Here is a 22,694-nt window from a genome sequence, read left to right as displayed (position 1 = left end):
AGCTATGAAACACACAGTGTGATGATGGAGGGAAGGAAAGAGGGAAGAGAACAGAGGAGGGGTCGATATTCAAGATAAAAGGAGGAATACAGGGGTGAGTTGTGAGACGGATAAAAGAAGAAAAGGAAAGCAGAAAGAAAAGAAGCATCAGAAAGAAACAAAATAAATGGAAAAAATATAGACGAGAAGAAACATTTCCAGTTGGAGGGAAGCAGAGGGGAAAAAAAGACAGAGGAGAGAAGGAACAGTGTTAAAAGCTTTAAAAAGCAGTTAAAAAAAGAAAACAATAGAAGAGACCCAAAAAAAAGAGAGAGAGAGCAGCTATTGATGCTGCAACTATAAGTATTAGATTGGCGATATGTTGTAAGAAGATATGACATCATTCATCACAGGTATTGAATTTTCAGACTGTCTACCAGCAAGCGTGCACGTCCGAGTCTGTATCTATGTGTGCAATAACGTTACGTAACAAGGTTTTCTTTTCCTTCCTGAGGGGTGAAACTCAAAGACCTGCTGAACAAGATTTCACAGCTGCGTTCTCACTGTGAAACTCACTTTTTGTTCTCTTCCAATAAACCATTGCTGAAGGAAAAACAATAAAAATGTTCTGCTTCCCAATATTGGTGTAATCCATTATATAGTTGTATTGCTTTATTTTGCCGTATTATTATGATTATACCCAACTTCTTTCTTGAATTATAAGTCAATATTTAATCATTTTCACACAAAAAAAGAGCCAATTCCATTATTCCTCTTAAAGAAATAGTTTTGGGAAAGTTATTTGCTTTCTTCCAGAGAGTCAAATGAGAAAATGACGACTTTCGTGTCTGCGCATTAATTTTGGAATAAGCCAGTTGATTAGCTTAGCTAGCTGTCTAAATACTGGAAACAGGGGAATACGGCTCGTCTGGCTTTATAGGTGATTCTAAACTTCTTCAAAGCTAAGCTGTGTTACCTAAAATAATCTATGAGTGGTCTGAACTACTCTGTAGTGGCCTGACCTGGCTCTTCCCGGGCTAGTATGAGCTGAATTGAACATAAATATTCTAAACTAGGCTAAAAAGGTCATTACCAGCCTCCACATCCTGAACAAGTCTGTGCCGATCACTGACCTTCAGCTCCTTGTTGTACTGCTCCATCTGGGCCAGTTTGTCGGTGGTCTCCCTCTCCAGAGTGTCGAGCTGGTCCTTCAGCCTCCGGCAGTTCCCTCCTTTCTCCGTCACGGTCCCGGCCAGCGAGGTCAGAGTCACCGCTGCAAGGCCAAATGTCAAAAGGTCAGAGGCAAGTGTCGAGAATTCAGCGACCGACATGGTGTCCCGTGTGTCGTGCGACAGGCGTTTGTCACCCACGGGAGATTTTGTTGAGGTTGATGATTCGCAGCTTTTCTGTCAGCCTGTGTTGTTCTGGGACCAGCTGGGAGAGCTTCCTCTGCCAGTCCTAAGGCAAACACCGAGGCAAACATACGAGCAGAAAATGAAGAAAAGAACAAACATCCATGGGAATAATTGAATACATTTTATGACAGGGAGGAAGTTAAAGCAAACGCATTTCTTTAACCTCAAACTGAAGCTGCAACGCGTTGATCTCTACGATGCGCGAGTCCCTCGTCTGATTGACGAGGTCCACCTCGGCCTTCAGAATCCGCCTCTTGCTCTGAGCGTCACGGAGACGGTCTGAGATCAGCTTGTGCTTGTTACCCTGCGAGACCAGGCAAGAGATGTCAGTGTGCTCCCCATGCTTTCTTATGAGCGCTCATTTCTGAATGTCTCACCACATCCTGCAGCTCCAACTCGAGACTCTTCTTTTTGGCCCTGAGTCGGGAGATCTCCTCCTGCTCCCCCTCTTTCCTTCTGCCCAGCTCCTCTCTCTTCCCACGCTCCCACTCCTCCCTGTGCTGGCGCTCCATCTCCTGCTTCGCCGCCTGAAAGCACGAAGGAACATGGTCATCACAGAGGCACGGCGGTCCAGATGTTCGGCATCTCACAGGTGAGGCCATTTTCTCCAGCTCACCTCCTTCCTCTCCAGCTCTCTCAGCCTCTCCTCCTCCCTCTGTCTCTCCATTTCTCTCCGCCTCTCCTCCTCAAGCCTCCTCCGGTTTTCCTGCTCCCTTGCCTCCCTCTCCCTCCTTTCATGAGCCTCCCTCTCCTCCCTCTCTCTCCTCTCCCTCTCCTTTCGCCGCTCTTCCTCCAGAGCCAGTCGGCGTTTCTCCAGCTCGGCGCTGCCTCGCACAAAGTTCTCCTTCAGCTTGTCCTCAAAGGACACTAAGGAGAGGAAAAGACAGACAGAGAGGTTTGACCCAGAGGAAGACTAAAGAGTCAAATTCTAACACAACAAACTGTGTGCAGGACATGCCATACCACTGCTCTTGGTCTTTTGTGCAGGTTCTATCTCTGGTGTGTCTATTAAACAGGGAGTTATGTAGGGCCCCGTTCCATTAACAAGCTCACTGGGCTTGATTCCTCCTCTGAAATGTATCAAAAAAAGAGATAACAATGAATATGTAATAATGAATGTATAAAATAATCCATTGATGTCAATCTGTGTGTGTGCGTTACCTGAGAGAAGGAGGCACCAGGTCTTGAGGCAGTGTGAGGGGTAGCGGTCGGCCAGTTTTAGCCATGTCCACGAGGTGCATGGCCAGAATGAACTCGTCAGCTTGCAGCTGACCGTCCTTGTCCACGTCTGCCAAGGTCCTGTGTACGCACAACATAGTAGCTCACGTCGTAAAGCGGTAAAGATAAAAAAAACTTCCTTTGGTGAGAATATCATGATTTTAAAGCAGCATATTGGTCTTCTTTAGAGGCAGCGAGACAAGCTGTCAAGTCGTGATTGTGAACGACTTCGCAAACAGTTGCCTATTTACTCATCCAGCAGACAAAGAGCAACATTGAGATTCATTAGCGGCAACCTTACTGACACACCTGGCTCATTAGTCCTTTACACTCATTTGGTTTCCACCAAATCCTGAGGGAAATACTTTTTACTACTACTCTTTAGATGCTAAATACTTCACTAGGTTCATCAGCTAGACGTTAACTTTGACTGTTTGCCTTTTGGTGCTGAGCCAGTAGTGAATGTTTGATTTATAAGACAACAACAATGAGCTAAAATACAAAAAATATATATTTTATTGCTAGCTGGATCGCTGTTTATAGTATGTATATCTGTACTTATTAAGAGGTATGATTTTGGATCATTTTTCTTTTTCTTTTTGGTAAATGATAAACCAAGTGGCATTAAATCCTACTCATGGAAAGGTTTTGTGCCGTGAATCATGGCATTAAGCTCCACATAAAGGGAAGAAATTTGATTTAATGGCATTATGCATCTACATGTTCTGCCTGTCTAGTGATCAATAGATACCAGTATGAACTTAATAAGGCACACAGCCAGAGATGTGGCTACCTGGCTACACACACACATACACACACACACACACACACACACACACCTTATACTCACCAGATGGTGGCGAGCTGAGTCTGGGTCAGGTTGGATGCAATCAGCGCATTTCTAACCTGAGGTCCTGCAAAGTAAAAATGACATCAGAAATAATAACACAGTGAATTATCACGCCACCTGATGTGGATGTGTTTGCCTACGTCCTGTCAAGCGGGGTTAAGAGCCATCACGAGAGTTCCGTGAGTGCATGCTTGTGTGTAAAGTGAAGCTGACGCAGAGTGCGCTCTGTCAAACTTTACCCAAAAGGCCACTCATGAGCAGCCAAGCGCTCCTGAGAACCTCCTGTTTGTTTTGGCTGGAGTGTGTACGTATGCGTGTGTCCGTGCGGGACCTACCAGACAAGTAGCCACTCATGAGCTTGTCTAGCGTGTTGAACTGCTGACGGTACTTGAGCCTCGCGCCCTGCGGGACGGCCCAATCACTTGCACCCGTCTTTGGAGAGTTACTGGCCAGCGACGTGGTGGAGGAAGAGTTTGAACTATGGACGGAGAAAGAAAAAAAAAAAAGGCACGAGGTTACACCAAGATATCACCTAAAGGGAAATTACACAATAATATTACATGGTCAGCGTTCCCTTTCTCCTTTTGTATTCAAGCCTTGACTTAAACCCACTAATTGCTCCGAGACTCCCTGGTGTTATCTCTCAGCTCTTAATTAGCTGTAGAGGAAGCAACCGACCACGTAGACAATGACTCTCTGCAACGAGACAGCGCTGTACACTCCGGCTACGCTAATCAGCCCTTCTGTTTTTATAGTAAACAACGGCTCTGCAAGAATAGCAACAGCATAGGCTGGGTCGATGATGTTCATTTGAGAAGAATGTCCTTTTTTTCAGTCATTGTAGCTGAGTGGAAACTTACAGCGCTCGTCTGAAATAGAAGAGGGTTCAGGGAGACAATGGGAGATGCAGTGCGGGATCCTCCCTCCGCCTTGGGGATATTTTTCAGTGTGTGACTGTGTGTGTGTGTGTGTGTGTGTGTGTGAGCGTGAATGACTTAGTGCCACCAGGAGGGTATAAGTCACTTATACTAAAACTTGTTATGGTTCTGGGAGAAAAAAACTAAAACAGGACAAGATGCCTTTGCACACTGTGGAAATGCGAGTCGCATACCAGTGACTGCTGTTGTTTGACTTCTAGCCCACTTGCATTCAGGACGCCTCTCCTTTCCCGACTGTTCTGTATGTCTATGATTTTTCATTCTATTGTTATATGCGTTGCTGTAAAAAACATTTGCCCTTCTGGGACAAAAATAAAGCTGAAAGTTGAGAGGTTAAAGTGATGTGGATGGCTGCTGGATCAACCTGTACTGGTATTTGACTCCCCTACACTGCTGTTGCCATTTTTTATACTTGCCACCACCTACACCTGAGGCCAGGACAAACACTGGGCCATTTAAAAACAATACATTCAAAATGAAATCAGACACTACTCCTGCTCATTTTCCCAAACCACACATAACACCATGTGAAGGATCGAGGATATTAGATATGTTATTGTCTTTCTTAAGGGATTCTGGCCGTTACTGAAACTGCACCTCCCGGACTCTGATTTCTTCTTTGTTTACTCCTCATTACATCCCACTGCTGTAACTAATCCAGGCAGAGCTAAAGTGCTTCGTGCAAAAACACAAATGACAGTGGCAGTTTGAGTGCCATGGATGTAGGACTGCGAACCCCTCCAGTCGCCATCTCCTATATACACTTCTCTTTGAGATATGGCAACATTCACGGCTGATAACGTATATATGTCATTGTTGCCATTTAACGGGACAACCCAAGTTATCAGAACCTAAACAACAGTGCATATATCTATATATCTCGCTCAGTCCACTCTCTAACATGTTTTACAGACCTCATCTTACACACAAACACAATTCTTCCTAAACTTTAACAAGACTCTACAGCCACGCTAGCAGCTCTATGCAGATACAGCAGGAATTTGAAATGCTAACATTAGCATGTTATCTTTTTAGCATTAGCTTTTGGGACTGATGAGAGTTTCATCATTTTTGCAAGTATTAAGTCATAAAGTCTAGATGAAAAGCCAGGGGATCACAAGCCAGTCAGCTTAGATGGAAACTTCACAGTAACAGTGACCTCCTCCCGTAAGAATGCCATTTTTCCTCTGACTCTAAACAAGCCCACTTCCTAATGTTGCAATCTGATTTCAACATGCCCTTCCTGCTCTCTCTGTTATCAAAGGGTTTCATCTCTGCCTGCATTCTGATCCTCGTCCCTTCCCCGCAAAAACTCTGCTTCTTCGTAAGCACAGGGCGAATGGGCTGGTAGTGTGCGACACAGACCGGTGTTAACAGCAGCCATTCCCTTAAAATCACTGCATAATAAATGGTGCATTTTAGAAATCGTCACATCTCCCATAAATCCAACTTGGAAATTGAGTGCTTGATTCTAAATTTATGTTTCAGAAGGAACTTGTGCAGATGTGCTGACAGAGGACATTCAAAATGAGCAAAATTCTCTATTTTGGTGGGAGCTGACAGTGACAATCTATTTACACTCTCACCTGCTGGATCCAAGGTCCAGAAGAGAGTTGGCCTTCGACATGCCGGTGGACGGAGAGAACGCCATGGGAGAGGAAAAGCCAGAGAGAGGGAGCGCTGCAAATAGGGTTGGAGGCAGCTGGTTAATAGTCAAATATCATTTTTTAACAAACATATGACAAAACAATCTGCTGAATGCACAAGTGTGCATGTGCTTTTTAAAAAAAATATGCAATCAATCTCTGACATACTATGTGAAGGGTGCAGCTGCCCTTGAACGTGTGTACATCTAATCTTATCTCCTCATACTTTACAGTCACAGCACACAGAGCTCCAGCAGCAAGGTTATTGACATCTGGTTAAAAACAAACCGATCGCTGCTTTCTGCAACTCTGCGCCACAGAGGGTTTAGTCTGGAAAGCTGCGGCAGTGGCACTGGTACATTTTTCACCATTTCAGAGAGGAAGGATGAAGATCGAGGGAGCACCAAATAGGAGAGAAACGTCACGCTAATTAGGTTGCCCATTTCACAGCCGGAAAGGAATCTCGAACAGGGTGAGAATAAAGAGAGCCGCCAAAGGACAGACGGAGGAGTTGAGAGAGGAAGAGTGCACAGTCAGATAAAAGATAAAACAGACTCAATGAGTATGTGTACACCCGATAGGTGCATCCACACCTGATATCAATGTTTTACTGTGGTGACTTATCTCCTTGGTGGTAAATAAAAAACAGCTGTTACAGCATACTGCAAGATACATGCACATACAGTAGCCTATGTTCAGATACTTCCATATTCCATTCAAGTCAGATAGAAACCCTCAGGGGGTGGATAAGCTGCAGCCCTTTCATCTTACATGCGTTACATTAACACCGCACCATAAATGCACAAGACCTGAATGAATAACTGACCCTGCTACACTGAACATTACACACCAGGATTGGGTTGCACCAAGCTATTCATTATTCCTTCCTAACCTCAAAGCTCTTAGTAACTACTAGTTTTAAGCTGCACCAAACTTAAAGGCACAGTGTGTAGGATTTGGCGGCACATTGCAGATTGCAACCAGCTGAATACCCCTTCGCTCACTCCTCCTTTTCCAAGACTACATATGTTAGCTCGCTAACGTTAGCTTTGGCGGTTGGTTTCAGTTAGCCATGTAGCAGATAAACCTGGTAGTTACTTGGTTTAAACGTTAAGTGACAACTAATCTCTTCATAAGAACTAGACTGTGATGTAACCTATTTTAATTTATCAATGCATAATCTCCATTTAGTAATAAGTCATGTTATGATTAGAATTGTAGTCTACAATGAGCTGCTGCAACAACATCCAAGGACCTTGGGACGTTCTGAAATATTGAGTAGATTTACACCGAAAATTTCAAGCGCCGAAAAAAGATGAGAACAGACATAAACACATGTATTCCTCTCATTTTACCTGGATCTGTGTTCCCAGCTGTAATGCTATGGTAATGGGTTTATTTGCATGTGTAGAAGTTATCAATAGCATAAGCCTCTTATCTATGCTGTTCTGGCAGGCTCGTTTTTGTTAATGTTCTCCTTTTTTGCATTTAATCTCATTTTGGGACATGTGCCAGTGAAATATCTCGGTTACTCTGGAACATAATCCAAAATCTTCAGCGCACATTCACTTTTTATAATCCCAGGTTAAATTGGAAAGAATTGGTGCTAATCCACTACTCAATATCTAGCTGTATTTGTCCCTGGAGCAAATCGGAATGGTTCCACTGCAGAACCAACCTGAATTGTTGGGAACAAGAGGTGGGGTGAGGAGGTTGACATTGCCGTTGGGGAGTCCACAGCTTCCCAGGCAGTGGATGAGGGGCAGAGTCATTGGCGTTGGCAGAAGGGTTTGCACAGAGTGCATGGAGTGGTTAGCCGGGAGGGGTGTTAGGATGGGCATGGCTGACATAGTTGACATGGATGACAGACCGATTGACAGGTTTGGCATAGAACCCATTCCTGCAAGTAGGAAACACACACATGTAAACATGAACTGATCCAGAAGACCATTCAGTAGAGAGAGTAACTTATAGTTGAATTTAAAAATGGGAAACTTCCATTTTTACCGAAGCTCAACTGAGTGAAGATCACTTTGTGAGAGGAGCTATTTCTTTTTCAGATACATAAGCATCCCATTTTGAAATACAACTAAAATGTATGAGTTATTATTAGTTGTGAAACAACACTTCTAAGAGACACAGTCGTGAGACAAAGAGTTGAGATGTCGTGGTTTTGAAACTGGATTGTGGCTGTAAAATCCTCCGACAAATCTTTACCAAAACGTGCTGAAGAAGGGATGGTTGACGCTGAATTGGAGACGGGAGGTTGCTTTATGGTGATTGGCAAGACAGACGGTAAGTTCCGCCCCTGAAGTGTGAGTTTAATGAGCTTCATAGCGATGGAAAACTCCTGTCTGTCCATCTTCCCATCGCTGTCCATGTCAGCTAGGTTCCTACAGGAGAAGGAGAAAGAGCGAGCTGACTTATAATATGATCTGATTATAGCAAAGTGTGCATTCCTTGTCTTTCTTAGACAGTATAAAGGGCGAGGGTTACACAAGGTTCTGTTCTGATTACAGTATACACACACACCACATTCACTTTACTGGGTGGGGCAGGCTGTGAAGGAAGTGAGTGCTCTACAGGAAATAAAAAGCAGGCCGAGAAGACCAAACTAACTCTGGCCAAAAAACAAATGTTGGACCTACTGACCTACTTGCTCTGTCTTAACATTGTGATTCAATGGTGCTTACCAGATCTCAGCCAGGACAGAAGCAGGAAGGCCAGACTGGAGGAAGAATTTCCTGGCTTGTTCTCCTGGAAACAGACAAAAATCACTAGAATTAAGAGAGACGGGCATTTGATAGAGCTTACAAACCGATGACACTTCTGTTTGTTGTGACAACAGCCTACCAGAGACATAGCTGAGGACGGGGGCGAGGGTGTCAAACTGTTTGTCGTGTTTCCCCCTCTCCTCTGGAGTGATGGCCCACACGCTGGCTCCGCCTGGACAAAAGCCAAGAGATGTTATTTTGAAATCGCAATGAAAACAGGATTTTGAGAGGCCTCCTAAAGTTGGTGCAAATCTTGTTCAAACACAACATCTTTAATAGGCAATAACAGGGTAAAGGATCACTAAAAAGTGTGAGCCACCTCCCTGTAGCAAACTGGTTAAGATGCATGCCACATAACCCGAAATGTCCACAGTTGGATTTTGGCCAGGGACTCTCTCGCACTATGTTTCCTGTCTCTCACTGCACTTGCAAATATCAAAAGCAAAAAATGCCTTATGGAGAAAAAAAATCAGGATATCCTAAAAACAGAAATGTCCACCTCACGGTGGAGCAAGAAGAACAGTCAGGGGATCACCAAAGTCAGTTGGTCTGATCCTCTGGAGACCATGAATGTGGGTAAAAAAATGCCACGGCATCGACCGACATTGCCATCCAAAGAGCTACGCCTCTAACACGAGTAAAAAGTAACACAAGCACTGCAAAAACTCAGACAGAGATGCAAACTAACAAATGCATACAGTATATACACCACACATTATCATTTCAACAGACTGTAATTCTACACAACGTCAGCGGCCGTCACTGGTGCTGCTATGCAAAAAGAGCTCAAATCCAAAAAGGATCCTGCTTTAATATAATGCCAGCTACATTTTGGAGCCCCAAACTTCCCTAAATAAAACAGCGCCAGTTCTTAGGAAGAAAGATAAAGAGAAGAAAGCTATTTTAAACCATTATGCGTGGGCTGCGCTCCACTCGTCAACACACACAAATGCAGCAACATGTTGAAAGTCCCCAAAGCGGAAATGCTAATACCGAATTCAGTGTGTTTTTTAACTCCGCCACCCAAAAAGTCTGCATAATTTCCATCCCAAATGAGATCCTCCCCTCAGATGAAACCACTCACCACCAACTCCCAACAATGATTAATGTGTAAAAAAGTCCAGTCAGCTTTTTTTTCCCCACTCCGCTCCACTCATGCATTTCTCAAGGTAAGTTCAGGGTTGTCCATGAATTAAATATGAAGTCGAATGTGCTGTGTGAGGGGTGCGAAACTTAATTCTTACTAATTTTTCTAAAACACCTTTAATAGAGGGAAGGGGGGGGAGAGATTATCATTGGAGCTGATAATCAATTAATCATCAGGGAATCCACGAAATGAATCAAATCACGATCAGGGTACACTCAAAGCCTTTTCCCTTCATTTCGTTTTCATAACTTGGGAGCGCTGAGGCCATTTTTAATTAAAGGAGGGACTGTATGGACGTTGTGCACAGCTGGATCTCCCCATATGGCAGTAATTGAAGGACAGAGATGCAGATAAGGACAACATGACAGATAACGAGCCCAGACAGCGGAGATATAGAAGTAGAGTGATGGACAAGTTAATCGACTGTAACCTACATTCAGACGGTAGAAACAGATGGTTTCATGTGAGAAAGGCTTCGGTTGTAAAGTGGATAGTTGCGATGTTACAGATGGAAAACAACTGGGTGGGAAAAAAAAGAACAAACTTTGTCTATGAGCTCCTTCTGTAGCTCAGTTCCTAAACAGATCATTCTCTGCCCGACAGCGACAGACGGGCCTCGCTGGCGCCAGTCAACCCTCAAACGAAATGTTTAGACGGATTTTTTACAACAGTTAGTTTAGTGTGAAATGAAGACAACGTGTTGAGAGTTTGTCTTTTAAATTAATTCACCGCCTATCGTTGTGAGCGCATCGATGAAACACTGGGTCAGAAGTCAAAACTTTAAATTGACCGAATCTAAAGATGTTATTTGGCCTCGGGACATTGTTTTGTTATATAATCTAAAATAATTAATCATGCGATTGCTTTTATTGATTTTCATGATAATCCCATATTTCCTCTCGATAAGCGACATGTTGGGAATAAAGTCACTCTGATTCTGATTTCTTCTTAGAGACAGACAATATCTTACACAGGAAGTTCTCTCTAAACTTTCCACTTCAACATGAACAACGACACCATTATCAGGGGAGGGTATCTCTGGTAGATGCAAAAGATTCAGAGGAATAGGAATGAAGTCTGCAGAGATAAGGACAAAAACTATAGTTCTAATATCGTAGCTGTAATATTGTTATTTGGCAAAATGCAAAACTTTGTGCTGTTTATGTGTGAATGTCTTTAGAGACCTGGTATCTAGAGTGTAATTTATTCACCAGCTTCAGGAAATGCCACCCTGCCCATGATGGAACTTCCTCCCCTGTGCTAACCCAAACACTCCACTAGCCACTGTTGACACAGCACACACACACACACACACACACACACACACACACACACACACACACACACACACACACACACACACACACACACACACACACACACACACACACACACACACACACACACACACACACACACACACACACACACACACACACACACACACACACACACACACATCTCTGAGGAATGACACCAAGTTACAGCCCATCAGTCCCTTCTAAGTGCCCAGCAGATGAAATGTGTAACTACAGAGTTAAAGGGAGAAAGATTCAAATATTATAAATAAAAACTGCTTTGCTTCACAGAACACTCCGGACTGACTGCCTTGAACTGGTCTCAGTACCAGAACCAACTCACTCTTCTCTAAACCACCACGGTAACACCTGTTCAGGTATGCACTTCCCCCCCCCGACAAAGCCAACTTTAGCACCTTGCGGTCCCCGACCTAGATTTGGCACCGTCAGCAAAATTGCAGCCACGAAAAGGCGAAAGTAATTAATCTCTCACGGAGATGTGAGTATTCTCCGCACTGTCTCGTTGGCTTTGACAGACCTCGTTTAGAGGCTATTGTAAGTGGAGGGAAAAGGGGAGGAGATATTTAGCACAGGGCCACTGGGACATGTAGCTAGCATGGCCGCATCCACAGGCCTGTCAGTCGATCCAGCATGTGTGCATCAGCTCGGCAAATAAGTGGGGCACCGCAAAGCTCCTTTCACACCAATCCATGGGGGTCTTGACAGCATAAGACCACTCAATGTGCGACCAGATAAAACGGTGCCAAATTTTGGAATACTTAGCAAATAAGAGCGGATTATAATGAGTCTTTTGGCTATTTAATCTGCTTTTTTAAAGACTCCAAATATGAAGCTGGAGCCAGGTGACGATTGGCTTAGCTTGGCATAAAAGACTAAAAGCAGGAGGCCCATCAGCAGCTCTGAAGCTCCCCATTTAACAAGTAATATCTCGTTTGTGCCGTAAACCAGCATTCTTATCTCGTTTCTCCGTTATTCCTTCCCTGGGTTTCTGTTAGCATCCTGACAGGCCGTCACTGTGAACCCATCCCAACATACACCGTCAAGCCCGCCACCTGGACTGTAATATAAGAGGAACAGCTTCCTGCACAGAAACCTAGAACACAAACTCTCAGCGAACACACAAGAGCCGGTCAGCAAATATTGGGACAACATAGCACACAGTCGGTCCATCTACAGAAAACAAACACACACACACAAAAAAAACTGGCAGTAACACTCTCATGGAATAGCTTCCACAGCGACGAATGGCTGCGCAGAATTTAAACCAACTGTGCCACAGCAGCTGCGACACAAAGAGCCTCTGCTTGTGTGGTGTAACTTCCCTTTGTCAGCCAGTGCGCTGTTGTCTAGGTGCTGTACAGTCCTTAGGGGGACGCTGGAGTCAAACCTCCAGACACCCATCGCTGGCCGGGCCTTCTGGGGGAAACCACATCACTGCTTCCGTAATTATTTACACATCAAACGCTTCGGATCGCTTCGATGGATGAACAGTCTGTGCACGCTGCAGCATGTCAGCGGACACTGTTGCATGCCGTGTCCACCTGTTTCGGAAATCGACTAACTAATGACTCTACAATTGGCTCATTACAGATTCACCCGTGTTCATAAGTGCGCAATGAAGCAAAGAGCTCGGCCTTCCCCGCTCGACGGAGAAGCTCATCACATACTGATGCTGTGAGTCGGAATTGCTCTCTCCTAGTATTTATTTACTGGATGGGATTGAAGCAGGGAGTGTAGTTGTTGGGGGGGGGGGGGGGTGTTGGCACTTTGTTAAAATGCAGAATTAGTCATGTGGACGAGATGCATCCAACACACACGCAAACACACACAAACCTCCTCCGAGGCATTTCCCATAGAGGCCCTTAAGGAGCGGCAACTACTGTTCTATGATCAAAGGCTGTGAAACAAGAGGATTCACACACACACACACACACACACACACACACACACACACACACACACACACACACACACACACACACACACACACACACACACACACACACACACACACACACACACACACACACACACTTTTGAGCAATTCTGTCCACACACCGAGGACAAAAGCGATGCATAACATCCAAGAGTGAGCACAACGACAGAAACAGAGGCATTTCCCCACGCAAAACATACGCAAGAATAGCTCATGATTCGCATAAAATTAATTAAAGACATGTGAAATGTCACGGGATCAGAGACGGGGTTCAGTTTTAAGTCTGATCCTTCACTCCAGCACCAGATCAATATCCTATTTACCCGATCTCAGGGTCCAGTTTACAGCTGACAGTAGGGACAAGCAGTCACGCAAACATCCAAACATCCTGAGAGACTGTCACAAACGCACCTTCCAGTCTCGACAGGAAGACGAGCAGAGAGAACGATTAAAGTTTAAAGAAGTGGCACGACACAACTGCTGCTTATTGGTCAGCTCTGTCTCTCCATTTCTGGGGTTTTTTCGTTAAAGATTTTTTTTAAAGTCTGTTAAATTCGAATTTCCGCCCTGACCTCTCTCCGCAAAGTACATCATTTCCTCCCGTAGACGAAAATATCACATGCAAGACAAAGTGTTCTTACCATTCATGGCTGCAGGTGGAGAGCACGGGCGGAGAGGTGAGTCCTCTACTCAGCTGGCTAGCTCTCAGACATCTGCAGAGAAAGAGAGAGGGAGGAAGACGTGAGTGTGAGAGTGTGTGTGTGTGTGTGTGTCACAGAGCAGCGGGCGTATATGTGAGAAACGCAAGCATGCGTGTGTGAGTAAGAAAGAGAATGGAAACGATATAAATGCGGGCAAGAGGGGGAATAATTTCATCCCCCGGTTAAAAATGCAAGGAAGGCACAGTGAACGGCTAACACGGAGAGGGATGACAGAGCGAGGGAGGGACAGAGGAGGGGAAATAGAGAGAGAGAGAGGGAGAGAGAGAGAGAGAGAGAGGAGGGGGACAACATGACAGAGAGAGAGGAGGGAGAGGGAGGATGAGGATGAGGAGAAAAGAAGGAAGACAATGCTACCGGGGAGAAGTAGGCAAGAGGAGGACAGACAGCTGAAGGATACAGAGGAAGGAAGAATGATGGTGGTCTGAGAAGAGAGCGAGCATCTATCGTTGTCTGCTCTCGCATCACAGATGGCGGCTTTTTGCAAATATAAGAGTATCTTTATATCTGCAGTGGTTTTAGTGGTTTTCTTTCATTGCCACTGAGTCATGGTTTGGCACTTATTGGGAATATGTATTTGAATATAAATTTGTCTTGACAGGAATTTAAATATTTGTCTTTTTTTCCGATATAAATATTTGTTTTATCAGGATTGGAAATATTTCTCTCATTAGGAATATACATATTTCTTTAATTAGGAATATTAATATTTCCTGTTTTAGTAGTATACACATTTACATTATTAGGAATGTATGTATCTTCCCTGTTGGCAAAACACAATTTGTTTTATCAGGAATATAAATATTAGTCTTTTTGGGGTTATACATATTTGTCCTAATAGGAGCATCTCATAAAGGGCATTTCTGATTAAGTTGAAAGATAAAACATGTATTCCCACGTGTATGTGCACCGCACACACTAAACACAAAATAAAGAGCTATGGATGTATTGAGTGCAGTTTGCATCCACTGTTGTCGTCAGTGGGCATGGAGCCTGGCCCACCTGATGAGATATTCCTCTGTGGGGATCTCTGGCAGAGACCCAGGAGGTAGAGGGGACAAATGAGCCCATGCAGGTAATACTCTTAAATTGGAAAATGAGCCCTGTGTGCACGGGCTTTCATTTCTCAGCGTTACGGCATGCCCTGCCACATAAAAAGAATCCACGTCTAGTCTATTGTTCCTCTTGCCATTTATCCTTTTCCTTTGCTATGCCGTTGTTGCCGAATCATTTTTCAGTCCAATTACTCCAGCAATACACACCCCATATTCCCAATCATTTGTGTTTCCTCCATCTTCAAATAGAAATTTATAGAGGCAGTTTCCCTCCTTTTTCACCCCCAAGCTGAGTTTCCCATTCCCTTATTCTAGCCACCCCTTCAATCCTGTTCTTCAGATTCTATTAGTCCCTCCACTCAGACCTAACCCTTTATTTCCTCCTGTTTCATCCATCTATCTACAAGCCTATAGCTAAGGAGCAAGCTCTCATCAGCTGTGATTCCTGTCAGGTCGAAGCAATCTCCTCTCTGCCTCCACACTTTTTTTACCCCACTTCACTTTCTTTTTCATCTCTGTTCCCCTACTTCTCAATCATGTCTCACTCGAACATGCATCCCCTCTTATATGACTCCCACCAAATTTATTTCATCCCTCTCCTCTCCTTCTGCTCTTGTTACTCTGTTGTTCCATCATCGGCTTCCCCTCTTTGCGTGTGAATTCCTGGAGGGGGAGCTGAGGTTGTCGTAGTATAAATCATTCTCTGCACATGCTGGCACTGCCAATTACTTAAGAGCAATGAACTGTGACGTATGCCTCCGCACACACTTGAATATCTGCGCTAGTGCACGCACAGGCAAACAATACTGGCATTCCAAGTACAAAAAAAAACACAACTCCTTCCAGGGAAATACAAACAAAAATGTTTGGATAATACAAAAAAAGCAGTTGCTCTGAGAAAATCTTGGTAATCCTAATAAAGTAACACTTAAGGCTAACTGTGAGTAGCCATCTTAATTTGTCACTGCATGATGAACTGGGATTTTAGACACAGTATCCACCCATAGTTCTTAGAAACCACTAAACTAGCTCGCATCACTAGCTAGTTTCAAACTAGCTAATGCAGAGTCTCAACATTATTTTCTCAAAGTTATTTTACTAAAATGTATAAATCTTCCCAGTTCACATAATTATTCAACATAAATGTATTAAGTGTCAGGTTAGATGTGCTACGTTCTACATTATCTCTTTTCCTCTGCGCTCTAAACAGGTCATATGTTAACACACTAATGTTTGCTTTGTCAGTTAGCTCAGGCTAACCCAGAAGTTAACATAGCCAATGGGATTTTTCCATTGGATATTGGATTATTGCCGAAAATAATCTCTCTGGCAAACACAAGTTTATGATACTGACACGTTTCATTCAGCAAGATAATCTTCACAAATGGACACAACATATGATTTTTGAAGCGTGAATGCGCTCGGCAGAAGTAAAAAGCTAACGTTAGGCTTTAAACAAACTATACATCGCATGAGCGTAAGTATGCACAACAAGGCCGTAAAGCAAGGCCGTTTTTTTGTCTCATTTAGACGCTTGTTATCAATCTTAGAACAGGTAAGCGCTTCAAAATTGGGGGATATTTACCGACATATCTTATATCGTAGAACAAAACTTTTAAATCTCTTAAACTTGTATTATCCATAGACCTTATTTTGAGCGTCTAAACAAAAACACACACAAAAAACATCGACTTTGAGACTAGCGAACCAAAAGTGCAGTTTGTAGGACTCCATCCTGCAGCACTCTATATGCAACAGTTACACCTGGCAGTCTTGGTATACAGTGTTATTAAAAACTAATATTTATGTAAAAATAAGTTTGCGTAGTGTAACCTGTTGTAATTTAGGGATGTGGTAAATCTCCACTTAGTAAACACTTATGAAGCTGTGTTATGTAATGTAATGTGACAGCAGTCATTGTAACTCACCGTGCGTTATGGATTAAAGCTTCACCGTGTTTCAACTGACAGGAGGCAAAGTAGATAATACCAGAATAATCATTACTAGGTAAACTATTCATTTATAAAACTACAAAAGCATTTTCTTAATAGGCCCCTGAGCTATGTGGGTGTATGTCTGTGTAAATACTGTATGTGTGCGCTTTAAACTCGCTTATGTAAACACTTTGCATGAGGGTATTTAGCAGACTCCCATCCACCCTCACACACACAAACACTTTGGTACCCTGAGGTGCGTGTGGTTTAAAAACACAAGATATTATCTATCGCCTATTGGCCCCGTTAGAGAGCCGTCTGTTCAAACAGGACACATCCTGGATTAAAGCAACACAGAATCAACACGAGGCTCAGAGGACACCCTCTACATCAACACTGACAGCACCTTCAGAGGCTCACGACTTGATGTCTCCATCTGTCATCCCTAAAGACCCATGAGCACTTCAGAAATGTATGCACTTAAAAAGAAAAAAAATCAGATTTACCTTTTGGCTCAGTCCGTGTTGATGTGACTGATGTTACGTTGCAGAGACATATCACGTTATCGCACAGTGATGATTTAAATGCTGCTTCAAGTCTCGCCATTTCCTGGCAAAGATCTTAAAGAAACCTTACAAATGACGACAAAAAACTCTGGTCTGTTCAAAACAAACTAATCCCTGTGTTCATGTCAGGTAACTTGGCCTGTGATTATTTTAGTAACTCTATTGACACGTTTGTTTTTCGGAAGGGTGGAAGGATATACGGCAACATTTCTTGAATATGTTTTCACTTCAAAAGAGACATAAAGACTACAAATCAACTCATCCATGCTTTCATTTACAAAACTAGTTTTCTGGAGCTTAAAAACCGGGTATCACATGAGAGAAGTTCCATGCTTTGATTACATGATTAAGGCTTGATTAACTATTGGCCAAGGGACTTTTGGGGCCACAGACTCACCGGGGTACACTGCATGTCAAGTGGTTAGTTAATATTGCAGAACAGCTTGTAAAGAGTCCCTGTGTCTAGTATTATGATCTTTTATTATCTAGAAAGGCTGCGGCCTCGGCAGTAACAGGAGTACTGTGTGCACTGAGACCTTGAATGCAACAGGGAACATACACAATGATTGTGTGTGTGTGTGTGGGGGGGGGGGGGGGGGGGGGACCAATAGGGATCCACACCAAAATGTCTGCCCTTTAGGCCTCCTGACAGGTTAATCTGGTCATGCACGTGATGGCAACTGACATAAACAAACATTGGGTTAAAAGTATTGTGTCAACATCAAACACTAAGGCTGAAAGTAGTGTGCTTCTTGTGTGGGCACGTGTCAGCATTGATGGTATATTGACGTTTAAAAATTCTAGCACTTGAAAAGTTTTTGATTGAGGGGAACAGCGTGAGTCAACGTTAAAAGGGCCAGGCGTTTGCTGATCCACTGCACTGAGGGAGGGAAAAATGAATCAAAGAACCTTTGACTCTGCCCTGCATGCTGATTGACACCTGTGTGCGGCGCACTAGTGCGCTCGGATGTTCGTATCAATGCGTCGGCCTGTGTGCACGAGTGTGTCCGACACACACTCCACAAACAGAGGGGGACCCTGTTCAGGCAGACACAGCCCAGGAAGCTTTGCTGAGCCCGGGAAGAAAGAGGCCTGTGTGTGTGTGTGTGTGTGTGTGTGTGCGTGCTAGTATTTTCTGCCTGTTCACAAGAGCACAGAAACACACAAAGACATCCACACACCTTCCTCTGCTGTGCTGCAGGTGAAAAATCGGGAAGCAGAAGAAATCCGTCTTATATTTATCATCCCTTTGATACATTTGTGGGTCAGCTTGAGAAATGATTCACCAAAGCCTCTTTTTTTACCTTAACAACCCTTTGGCTCAAGACTTTTTCTCTTGATTTAAAGTATAACGCTCAAAATGTCTTCAATAAAGCATTGGCATTCTCGCTGACTGCGTCTGTCATGTGAAACTGGACCCTGAAAGTCTGCATTTAAGCTCCAACCTTCAATACAACAATGAATGTATGTACAGTATGCATGTACGCTTGTGTGCATTTATATGCACGTGTGCGTTATGCAGTGCGTCTCTTCTTGGCGGGTGGATGTGCAGCGGTCCCCTGTTGGGATGAGGCCAGATGTCATTTGGGAAGTGCAGTGTGGATGGACTCAGCATCGAAAGGCCTCCTCTTTGTTTTTCCAACCGAGAGCAGCAGAACACACACAAACAAAGCACGCACATTTTAAACAATCCCTATAATTAGTCGATGCTGCAGTGAATGAACACGAGCGCGGATGGACTGCTGCACCTGCCTCAACATCTCCTTATTGATGAATGGAAAACTGCAGTGATGTGAAACAATCTGAACGTCTGATAACATCTTTTCATTTCAAATGCTTTAAAGACACTCACTCCTCTCTGGGGAGCTCCAGAGACGTGGCCATATTATTATTATTGGGCTGGATTTGTACACTGAATGTTTAAGGAGCATTGTGTCATTTGTCTCTGTGAATGGTAACTTTACTTCAGGGAAAAAGATGTGAATAACCTCTGGATTTATGTTTTCTGGCATAAAACAATAAAGCCATTCTACATGGCCTATAGCATATTTGTGGCAGGTAATATGCTGTATGGATAATAAATATATATATAAAAACATTCATCACACCACACTAGATATACTGTCACTGACTGACAACATTCTTGACAAGATAGAGGCAATTTGCAGCAGCCAGCCCTTATTTTGGTGATTTTAAAAAGGTTTATCTTGAAATGTGATTTTAGCACATCTGTTGAAATACATTCAAGCATTTATTCCGGTCTAATTGTAGCGACTGACAGGCGTTTTTAGCCATATGGTGTGTTCCTAATCTTAAAACGCAGACAAAAAGCCATCACTGAGGGTTATTGTAGTGACAGGTGTCAGGAATTCACATATTTTAGGGTAGACAAAAAATGTATCACCTCAAGGCTACAATGTTACGCTACACTGCCTCGGCTGTTCAATTTAGGATTATTAAATCAGGATATCTCAAATTACCTTCTATGAAGAGGTAAGAAAACAACAACAACAAGAACAACAGCGATGATGTCCAGTAGTGTTACATCTGTCCGGTCCAGATAAATGCATAAAAAATGATTTCTTGTCATTTACCTGTTGCGGTTGAACTGCGGTGGTGATCCGACATCCAGGCAGGAAAAATTAGCTACTGAAGAGGGAGGAACCGACCCAGCGGCCGGGGGGGGGGGGGGGCGGTGTGGACTGGAAATGGGCGTCTCCAGAGAGTCAAGCCCCACAGATATAGGACTTCCGGTAATGGCTTTCACAATAAAACTACTTGTCGCTCATAATATCACATTTTGGTAAAAACAACAAAAACACAAGTAGACCATTTAGTTTGTATGCATGTGATGGACTCAGTTTATATATTTTACCTTGCTTAATTTTAAGTGTGAAATCAAATAAACTAAATTTAAGAGAAAGTAATTGTTGAACCTCTGTAGATTAATGTTAAAGCGCAGCAGGTCACGAGGCTAAGTGTGTTGTAATGTCTGACTGACTACACTGCCACACGTGTCCACTTTAACAATCCCCTTTCACTTACACGGTTAGGCACTTTAAGACTTTTACTATGAAGAGACAACCACTTGCCGTCAGTGCTCTGGCTGTTAATTGATGATTTGACTGGCCAGTCAGACTGGTCAAAGCCATATTACTGTTAAACCTGTGTGTTTCATTCACACTCATTACTGGGACAAACACGTGTACTCAAAGGTCTAAAGTCAAAGTTGTACGATATTTTTAGATTGAAGCCTATTTAGAGTACCATGTAATTCTATTGAACCTACTTTCCATCGTTTCCTTTTTTCCATATCTGGCCCATGTGATGAGTGAATCCCTCTGAGATGTAGTTATCTGTAGTGAATTTCATCTCCCTGGTTCATAAGCTTAGCAGTGGAAAGTGTTTGCTGCCCCCAAAGGAAGAAAGCTGCTGGTGTGGAGCACCGCCAACAGCCCACTTTGAGTATTACATCTACAAGTTAACTGTCATAACCTCACTGACCCTGATACTTTTATTGGTTGAGTTGGGAATATATGACAATCAGAAAGTTGGTGTTCAATACTCTTGAAGCAATTGTGAGCAAATACAAAAACAACTAGAAAATGCATTGTTTGCAGAAAATGTGTTGGAATGCTGAAAGCTTAAATAATTTGCAGAGCACTGGTGAAAACAGAAATGTGAAACTACCTGTCTGAAAAATGTTTAAGGCCAAAAGCACTGCACTGCTGAAAAACTGTCTAGTACAAATGTATAACTGGTAGAGTTGGAAGTTAAACCGCATTATCTAAAAGGAGCTAAAAGCTGAATTACAATGCAGGAAAAATCTGGAAACGATTTTACTGTCAAAGTAATAGTAGTAAAGGTAGTAGTAGTAGTGCTAGTAGTAGTAGTTGGAAAGTTGGACCTTCAGGCTGCTGTTGCCAAATGTGTAAATCTGTTGGATTCCATAGTAATGTGTCTGCAACCAGGACAAGATTAGCTACATTTTGTCCAAAAATGATGGATGAAGAGTGAAAATTGTGGGATTGGTGGCAAATTAAAAAGGTTTTTTCAACAAGATTCTGGAGCTCCTCTACACTAGTGATAACCTCACGTGCTCAGAGCTGTGAAGTCAGCAAAGGTCTAAAAAGACGATCAAAAGTTGAATAAAGATTCGAAGAAAAAAAATAGTTAAATACCAAACCAAGCAAATAATCTATCTATATGGTACACGTTCATAGTGGTTGAAAAGACCGCACAGAGGTAGAGGATGCTTTCAAAATTGTTTATAAAATGTACTTGAACAGAAATCCTTCTGCAGAGTATATCACATTATGACCAAATCAATGACAGATTTACATCACAGCTTCAAGAAAATGACGGCTTTAGTATTTTACATAAATCTACAGAGGCTTTTTCCATTTGAAAAAACAAAACAAAAACATAATAGAAATAAATGACGATGCAGGTATGGGGTCAGAAAAGTCACTACTACCATATAACGTGGTAGAACAAGTAAAGAAAAATAATCTGTTATCCATTGAGTAAAGTTCAGTGTCAAAATACCCTCATACAAATTCCAAATGACCAGGGCTCACCACAGAGGAAAAGGAAAGACCAAAAAAGCTTAAATGTCCAAGTGTGGAACAAAACCAACATTTTAAAGCAAAGCTTCAAGTCATGAATACTGAAACATTTTAGTCAGATCCATCTTTTTGAGGAAGTTTTACCAGTGAACATTTGAAAAGTATGCATTCCTGCAGAAATGAAAAAAGTCATCTACATTCTCCCCCAACAAAATATACATTTTCATAGCAATGAAGGCAGCAAACAGCATCTGTTTAGTGTAAAACAATCTTCTCTCATGTCAACTCTAATATAGAACATTAAGGAACTCGTTCCTGTTAGATGCCCACTTCACTTTTGTGAACTCCATAACTGTGTTAGTCAACTGGCACATTTTCTTGCTCTTCTTTGATCAACGGGCTCTCATTGTCCTGACCTGTGGTTCCCATCGAGTATCCCAGAAACCCTCCTGCTTCAAGTGGGACTAAATACGTAACCTCAGTGTCCCATTCGGTTTTTATGGTACTCGCAGTATTTGGACAAACAGCAGATCCGTGCGGTTCAGCCAACAAACACGGATATTCTTTTCTCGAATTAGACAATGAGACTCTTCCAAGGGGTCCTGTCGGTTCACCTGGGACTATGTACTC

At 43.0% G+C, this 22,694-nt stretch overlaps 1 protein-coding gene across 1 annotated transcript in view; it reads right to left on the bottom strand.

Moving 5' to 3' along the window:
- itsn2a (intersectin 2a) overlaps positions 1-20,142 on the bottom strand; it is a 33,253-nt gene extending 13,111 nt beyond the window's left edge. The window contains exons 1-16 of the mRNA XM_079180495.1: positions 20,091-20,142; positions 13,864-13,935; positions 8,900-8,992; positions 8,740-8,803; positions 8,264-8,439; positions 7,725-7,946; positions 5,987-6,080; positions 3,798-3,940; positions 3,463-3,526; positions 2,556-2,693; positions 2,358-2,464; positions 2,011-2,261; positions 1,772-1,921; positions 1,558-1,698; positions 1,350-1,437; positions 1,113-1,252 (exon numbers count right to left, since the gene is read on the bottom strand). Coding sequence (XP_079036621.1) covers positions 1,113-1,252; positions 1,350-1,437; positions 1,558-1,698; positions 1,772-1,921; positions 2,011-2,261; positions 2,358-2,464; positions 2,556-2,693; positions 3,463-3,526; positions 3,798-3,940; positions 5,987-6,080; positions 7,725-7,946; positions 8,264-8,439; positions 8,740-8,803; positions 8,900-8,992; positions 13,864-13,870 — 1,878 coding nt within the window. The 5' untranslated portion in view covers positions 13,871-13,935; positions 20,091-20,142. The remainder of the gene's footprint in view (positions 1-1,112; positions 1,253-1,349; positions 1,438-1,557; positions 1,699-1,771; positions 1,922-2,010; positions 2,262-2,357; positions 2,465-2,555; positions 2,694-3,462; positions 3,527-3,797; positions 3,941-5,986; positions 6,081-7,724; positions 7,947-8,263; positions 8,440-8,739; positions 8,804-8,899; positions 8,993-13,863; positions 13,936-20,090) is intronic.
- Positions 20,143-22,694: the final 2,552 nt, after the last annotated feature.

Source organism: Pholis gunnellus (assembly GCF_910591455.1).
Source record: "Pholis gunnellus genome assembly, chromosome: 19".
In the NCBI taxonomy this organism is placed as follows: Eukaryota; Metazoa; Chordata; class Actinopteri; order Perciformes; family Pholidae; genus Pholis; species Pholis gunnellus.
The sequence above is the reverse complement of the archived record's forward strand: the minus strand, read 5'-3'. Positions and strand labels throughout refer to the sequence as shown.